Source organism: Myotis davidii, unplaced genomic scaffold, assembly GCF_000327345.1.
Source record: "Myotis davidii unplaced genomic scaffold, ASM32734v1 scaffold244, whole genome shotgun sequence".
Taxonomy (NCBI): domain Eukaryota; kingdom Metazoa; phylum Chordata; class Mammalia; order Chiroptera; family Vespertilionidae; genus Myotis; species Myotis davidii.
In genome coordinates this window covers 611,317-619,065 of record NW_006294993.1, presented here as the reverse complement: position 1 = coordinate 619,065, position 7,749 = coordinate 611,317, and the positions used below count along the sequence as shown (strand labels likewise).

Genomic DNA, 7,749 nt, shown 5'->3' with positions numbered 1-7,749 from the left:
GTAAAATCTGCGTGTCCCTGCGTCTGCGCGGCAGCCACTAGACTGGCTGTGCGCCTTGGGCGAGTCATTGGGAAAGGGGCACCATCCCAGACCTGCCCAGGGGCCGCGGGTGCTCCGGGAGCGGCCGCTCCTGATAAGGCTCCAGGCTAGCAGAAAGTCAAGGCCCCTCCCTGGGGGGCCCTGGGGCTCGGCCTCCCTCACACCCCACTCACCCAGAGGCGGGTACTGGGAGAAGCTCTCCACACACATGGGCTTCCCTGGGACCATCTCCACGATGGCTGCGTCGCCCGACTTCAGGGACTTGGGGTTGTCCTCCAGCTTCTTGCCGGAGCGCCGGTCTATCTTCTCCTTCAGCTCCGCGAACTTGCAGGCAATGTGCGCCGTATGGCAGTCAATGACCGGCGAGTAGCCGGCGCTGATCTGCCCAGGGTGGTTCAGAATGATGACCTGCGGGCAGAGTGGCATGACGCCATCAGTGACAGGTGGGCATCAGGGCAGGGAGAGGCTACAGCCCACCCCCGGGTCCCTGGGGCTCGGGTGCTGACTGTGGAAAAAGGTCCAGTGATGGGACAGACCTGGATCCCGAGGTCGGCACTAAGCACTGAAATAAACCACGAGAGATAAACCACAGACAGGTGCCTGTAGTGGGCGCCTGTGTCAACCCTGGCCGGAGCTCCGCGGGGGTGACGAACCTGGGCCTGTTTTTATACTTCAATTACAAGGCCGATTTTTGTCACGTGAGGAAGTGACCAAAGAGGGTGCAGTGAGCGTGTAGAGACTAAGAGCACCACAGAGACGTCGCTGGCAATAGTGATCAAAGTGCTTTCAGGACCCAAGTGGGATCTCAGTGAAGCCCCAGTGACAGGCCTGGGCTCCCCGCCAGCGCGCCCTTCCTAGGAGCCCTCAACCCTGTGCCAACCTGGAGGCCTGGAGGTCGTGTGTGCGAAGCAAGGGTCTGAGCTCTCCCAATGCCAGGCCAGGGGTGCCCAGCGCTCGGCCGCTGTGGGCAGCCACTTGCCCCTTACCACCTGCAGGAACGGGCACCCACCTGGGAGGTGAACTGGGCGGCCTCCTGGGGCGGGTCGGACTTGCTGTCCCCACACACGTTGCCCCGGCGGATGTCCTTGACAGACACGTTCTTCACGTTGAAGCCGACGTTGTCGCCAGGCAGGGCCTCGCTCAGAGCCTCGTGGTGCATCTCCACCGACTTCACCTCCGTGGTGATGTTCACAGGCGCAAAGGTCACCACCATGCCAGGCCGAAGGATGCCCGTCTCCACTCGGCCCACAGGCACAGTGCCAATGCCTGGGCCCAGAGGAAGGGGGCTGTGAGGGGAAGCGGGCCAAAGGGGTGCCCCTGGTCCTCCCTGGCAGGCATGGGGCGCAGCCACATGGAGGGAGTGCGGGGGCAGGGAGACCCCAGACGAAGCAGACACACAGACCTTCACACAGAGGTGGAGGCTCCCCTGACCCCACAGGAAAGGGACTGAACAAGAGTTCCCAGAACCTCTCAGGGGGGATGGGGCAAGGAGAGGCCATCTGGGCTGAGGGTCCCTTCCCTGCCCCCAGGTGAGGCACTGGGCCCCTCACCTCTGAGGCTCCTCCTCGTGAGGGGGGAGCACCACCCACCGGAATGACCCGGCCCAGTTTCAAAGCCCTGGCCCGGGGCTGTCCCTCAAGGGACATTGGTGCCACCCTTCTCATGGGCCTGCTCACACCTGTGTGGCTTCCCACTGGGAGTCTGGTCTCTCCACAGCCCAGGGGAGGTTCCACCCCATCTCCCTGGCTGTGATGGAGGCTCGTGTGACATCACAGTGTGACAGACACGGGCTGGTGGCTGCGCTTATACTGGGTGAGCATGTCCCTGCCCCTGCACACAGGCCCAACACCTCCAGCCACAGACCCTCATGGGTCTCACACTTGGTTATGTCTCTGTGTCAACTCCTGAACAGCATTTCTCACTCCTGGGCAAGGACGATATGACAGCCCAGGTCAACTGCAGTGAGGGGTCCCCACTCACCAGCAGGCCAGGCAGGGGAAGGTGGAGATGGGGGTCCTGTGGGCCTCCCCAGGAGGGCAGAGGGCGCAGTCAGTCCACCCCACCCCACCCCCGCCACTACATGAGGTCCCATGAGGAAATGTGCAATCGCAACGTGCAAACATGCAGCCCAGCAAGACAAACGGCCCTCCAGCTGCACTCAGGCCACAGGGCTGGCACCCCTGTGCCACCAGCTCTTGGCATTGGACCAAGCACTTATCTGGAGGGAGGAAGACCTGGCAAACACTGGGCAGACCGATGGATGGGTGGGGGTGGGCAGCTGGATAGAGGGATAGAGGGATGGGTGAACAGATGGATAGGGTTTTGGGGCGGGTAGGTGAACAGATAGATAGAGGATGGATGAATGGTTGAATGAATATATGGGGGATGGATAGATGGATGGGTAACCCAGAAAGTGTGCAGTGTGGGGGGAGAGGCAGAAAGACCCTGACATTGGGAGCTCGTTTCAGGAGAGAGGTCTGAGGGGCAGAGCTGGCCGAAGTGGGCTGGGCCCAGCCTATAAGAGAGCCCTGTACCCTCACTCACCACCAATCTTGTACACGTCCTGCAGGGGCAGGCGCAGGGGCTTGTCCGTGGGGCGTGTGGGGGGCAGGATGGTGTCCAGGGCCTCCAGCAGGGACACGCCACTGGCGTTCCCTTCCTTACGCTCCACTTTCCAGCCCTTGAACCACGGCATCTGGGCAGGAAGCAGGCACGCATCGCATCGCAGAGACAGCCTGCACCCCCCCCTCAAGTCCCAATGGGGGAATCCTAGTGCAGGCACCGACCTGAGGGGTTCTGGGGGGCAGGGGAGCTAAGCTCTGCCCTCCACTGTCTAAGGGCCCATTAAGATGCTAAACAACTGACCCCTCCCAGCTCACAGAAGACACTGAGACACTGGGCAGAAAGAGAAGGACGCAGAGCCTCCACCCCGGCCCAGACCACACACAGGGTTACTGGCCGAGCCGGAGGCAGAGTCCAGCCGCGGCCCCAGAGACCACAGTGCCCACCATCTCTAGGCACGGCCAGCAGAGCATTGCCCAGGCTTCTCCTACAGCAGACCCAGCCCCGTCCTGTCACCGAGCCCCCGCCCAGCAGCCCCAGAGGAAGACAAGGCTTGCAGCACCATGCCCAGGTCCATCCCCAGGGGCCCTGTCCTCCAGACACCCCAGGTCAACAGCAGTGAGGGGTCCCCACTTGCCAGCAGGCCAGGCAGGGGGAAGTGGAGGTGAGGGTCCTGTGGGCCTCCCCAGGAGGGCGGGGGGTGCAGTCAGCCCTGCCAGCACTACATGAGGTCCCACGAGGGAACGTGCAATTGCAACATGCAAACACGCTGCCCAGCAAGATGGGCGGCCCTCCGGCTGCACGTAGGCCACAGGGCTCCGGGGCTGGCTCTCCTGCGGGTGCCCTCCATGCCCGCCCCTCTCCATGTGGGTGGCTGCAGTGCTGGCCAGAGTGAGTGGCCCCCCTTCTGGGCCAGGGTGTCCTTGGCTTGACAGTGCCAAGGCACTAGGTCTCGGGTTCAACAAATTCAAAACACCCAGCTCCACTCATCACCTCCTGCCCAGTCAGAGCTCCGGGGACAGTGACTGCCCAAGTGGCCAACAGAGAGCCAGGCTTCAGCCCTTCCCAGAGCCCAGCTAGCTTCAGGTCCCAGGGGTGCCCGGAGGCTGTGGAAACTAACCCTGCACAGCAGCTCCTGGAGATGCCCATGGGCCCAGCAGCTGCCGTCTCTACAGTGTTGACCTGAGGGGACTGTCCTAGCCAGAGAAGGGGCTGCAGAAGCCTCTGCCAGCCTCGTGTGGTCCCCGAGGACAGCCACAGGGGCTGGCTCAGGCACGGATACAGATTAAAGAAGACCGTAGGGTGCAGGGAGTCTGGGGACAGCCCTCCGACCCAGCGCCCCACCCTGACCCTGCCTGACCTTTGATCCAGTGCTCTGGGCCCTGAGGAAGAGGTCTGAGCAGCCCTACCACCTCCCGCCAGGCACTCACATTGGGGGAGGGCTCCAGCATGTTGTCGCCGTGCCAGCCGGAGATGGGCACGAAGGGCACGGTGGCCGGGTTATAGCCAATCTTCTTGATGTAGGCGCTGACCTCCTTGACGATCTCGTCGTAGCGCTTCTCGCTGTAGGCGGGCTCCGTGGAGTCCATCTTGTTGACCCCCACAATGAGCTGCTTCACGCCCAGCGTGTAGGCCAGCAGCGCGTGCTCCCGGGTCTGCCCATTCTTAGAGATGCCCGCCTCGAACTCACCCACTCCTGCCGCCACGATCAACACAGCGCAGTCCGCCTGCCCGGCAGGCACAGCACCGTGAGCCCCAGACCTCACCTCGTGTCCAGGCCCCTCTGGGCAGCAGACAGGGGCCTGGACAGTCCCTGGGATGGGACCTGGGAATCTCGACCTTAGGGGCAGTGGCAGGGACTCATCTGTCTGTCGGTATGAATGCCCCAGCAAGGTCAGGGACTGTCCGAGTCTGTCTGTGGCACAGGTGGCCCGGACACTGGCTGACTGTCCTTACAGGCACTCTGCCTGGTTGAGATACTGAGGCGCTTAATCAGTTGTTTTCGCAACTCTGTACCAGGTGGGGCAAGAGGGGCAAAGGTGGGTCTTGTGCCCTGATGAGGAAGCAGAGGAGACCCGACTACCCTTTGATGACTCGAGCCCGCACCCAGGGGCCCTCTGAATGGAAGCCCCTGCCCCCCTCCCGGGCCCCTGTGGCCCCAGACTGCCCACCTGGGATGTGCCAGTGATCATGTTCTTGATGAAGTCTCGGTGGCCCGGGGCGTCAATGATGGTGATGTAGTACTTGGTGGTCTCGAACTTCCAGAGGGAGATGTCAATGGTGATGCCGCGCTCCCGCTCCGCCTTCAGCTTGTCCAGCACCCAGGCATACTTAAAGGAGCCCTTCCCCATCTGCAGGGGGGGAGGTGGCTCAGGGCGAGCCCGAGACCCAGGCCCAGACCCGCCTGGCCAGCAGACCCGGGGCCATGGGAACAGCGCGTCACAGCAGAGAGGCCCCGGGCGAAACGCAGGAAACAGGCCCAGCCCCCGTGGCTCCCCACTGGAAACCTGGAACTCTCTGAGGAACACTCAGAACTCAACCCAGGTGGGGTACCCTGGCTCCCCAGGCCCAGCCTCCTGCCTCCTAAATGGGCGCAACTCAGGCATCTACCAGTAGGTGGCGCAAGGGCCTGTGACCGGCTCTGAGAGAAGCCGCAGGCCAAAGCCCTCCCCTGGTGGTGGCTCCCCTTTATTAGAAGCTAAACCCACTCCCCCAAGATCCCTGCCTCAGCCAGAGGCCGACCCCACCAGGCTTTAGGCTGTCAAATCAAAACCCCTCTGTGATCTCTTTTTAAAGAAAGAAATCGAATGAGGTCACAAGCAAGGGCCCGCTCTCCAGCTCTCCCTAGTCAGCCGGCTTCCGCGGCTCCGCGCTCCTGCGCCCCTTCCTGGCCCACTGAGCAGGGGAAGCAAAGCCAGGCTGCTCTCTGCACATACCTGTGCCCAGTGCCAGAGAGACCCCATGCCTGGGGGCCAGAGCTGTCGTTAGGAGAGCAGCCTTGATCACTGCCCAGGTGGACACAGCTCCCTGCCAGGGCTCTGCCCTCCCGGAGGCTGCCCAGCCAGAAGGGGCCACCCAGACATGACCCCGAAGACCGGAACCATATGCCCTGAAAACACCCTCAACCTGCCTCCAGCTCCAGGCCCACAGGGAGAAGTGACACAGCTTTGGGGCTCAGGCATGGAGGGAGGTAGCTCATAGCACCTGACCCCGCCCCATGGCCAGAAGCTGTCCCCTCCCTGGCCCTGGTCCCAGCTACTCTGTCATCCCGGTGAGAGCCCACACAGCTCCCCCAAATGGGGGCTTCTCACAGAGCTCAGGGTGGGGGCAAGGGGTGCAGAAAGCAGGCCCCCACTCCACATCCACAGTGGCCAAAGAGCAGCTTCAAGAGAGGGGAGGTCAGCTCACGGGACGCCCTCATCCTTACCAAGTCCCCCCCCTTCCCTCAACAAAGGGCACCTCCCTGGACAAGCAGCCCTCCCCAGTCTAGCACGAGAAAACGGAGCTGATGGGCTCAGTGCCCATCAATCAGCTATTAATAGCACCCTGAGTCTTGGCCCAGCCCTGGAACAAGTGAGGGCAGTGCCACCTCTAGCCCCAGACCTCAGCGCTGGGGACACGGGAACCCAACCCTGGGGGGGCACGAAAAACAGGCTCCAGGGCTCTCAAGTCCAGTGTGGCAAAATGTTCCAGAACCTTCTGTGCAGGGCAGAAATGCTATCTCCAAGCTACCCCTTACCCTGGGCCAGATCCAGCAAGTCATCTTCCTCCCCACCAAGCACATCCTCAGAGAAAGGCAGCCAGTGCTCCACCCATGCCACTCCCATCCGGACCCTCTGAGGCACACGTCCCCCACACAGGGTCCCTTAGGGTTCAGGCCCCTCTTGCCCTGGAGGAGAGACGCCAGCCACATTCCCGGGGGCTGAGGCCAGCCTAGCCTCCGAGCAGAGCCCGCCCTCACCCCGCCCCCGACTCACCTCCGCAGCCTCCTTCTCGAACTTCTCAATGGTCCTCTTATCGATGCCCCCGCATTTGTAGATGAGGTGGCCTGTCGTGGTGGACTTGCCTGAGTCCACGTGGCCGATGACCACGATGTTGATGTGGGTCTTCTCCTTGCCCATGGTGTTCGGGGGTGGGAAGGGCCGTGCGACCTGGGGGGCTCTGGCTGGGGCAGGAGATGCTGAGCAGTGGCTCTGTGTGGTGATGGTGGGGGGACAGGGGACAGAACCTTAGAGAGAAACCCAGCCAAGATGCAGCCCTGCACAGGCAGGAACACATCTGGCCACAGACCTAGCCCCCAGGCCAGGCCAAGTCCCTATGCTCCGTGGGAAGGTGAGACCCAGCCGTGCCTGACCCAGCTGAGCAAGGTGGCGATCCAAACAGCCCCCATGAACATATCAAGGCCCACAGAGCCCCCATGAAAGAGTCTGACCCCCATCTGGAGACACAGAAACACACAGGCGGACAAGCCCCATGACCAGTCCGGAGCCTGGGGATGTCACCTGGCCAGCTCTCCAGTGCCCTTTCCCCAGGCTGTTCTCTCACCCCAGTTCTGGGCAGGACACTGCCCCCCACCCCACCCCACCCCACCCCCACCCGCAGAGCCGCGCAGGAGGAAGGCCAGTGCTCCCCGTTCTCAGGAAGGGACAGGGACAGGGACACGCCATCTTCCTTTCCCTGCCTGGCTGGCACCAGAGACTCGCTGGCCTCAAGCTCCACCAGGACGGAGGTGCCCAGATCAGGGGCCCAGAATAGCCCAGCCCGCCCGCTCTGGGTACGGGGCAGACGGTAGGGGGCGGGTGTCTCTGCTCTGTCCACAGGAGGAAGAATCTGGCCCCTCCGCCTCTGAGGGACCAAAGTTGGGGGGCACCCTTTCCCTCTTCCTTGTGGTCAGGGCCCAGGGCTAAGCCCCTGCCCCATCCTGGAGGCCATGAAGAACCCTAGGCTGCCCAAGAGGGGCCAGGCGGCTGGGAGGGAGGGCGGGCACTGGCGTATGGACCCCAGGTGGGCCCCAAAAGGGTGAGGGGAGGGGCTGCTGACCAAGTCCCCGGGTCTCTCCGCCTCCCCTTCCCCCATTCCGTCGCCCGGACACCCCCACAAGCCCCAGCACTGACTCCCTTGCCCCAAACCTGCAGACACCCGGGCGGT

General features: G+C 63.1%; 1 protein-coding gene across 1 annotated transcript in view; it reads right to left on the bottom strand.

The window, feature by feature from the left end:
- Nucleotides 1–7,749, bottom strand: part of EEF1A2 (eukaryotic translation elongation factor 1 alpha 2) — a gene marked incomplete at its 3' end in the record, with an annotated part of 23,908 nt that continues 16,159 nt past the window's right edge. The window contains exons 3-8 of the mRNA XM_006769563.2: nt 6,579–6,794; nt 4,773–4,952; nt 4,032–4,328; nt 2,584–2,734; nt 1,049–1,305; nt 1–447 (exon numbers count right to left, since the gene is read on the bottom strand). Coding sequence (XP_006769626.1) covers nt 1–447; nt 1,049–1,305; nt 2,584–2,734; nt 4,032–4,328; nt 4,773–4,952; nt 6,579–6,722 — 1,476 coding nt within the window. The remainder of the gene's footprint in view (nt 448–1,048; nt 1,306–2,583; nt 2,735–4,031; nt 4,329–4,772; nt 4,953–6,578; nt 6,795–7,749) is intronic.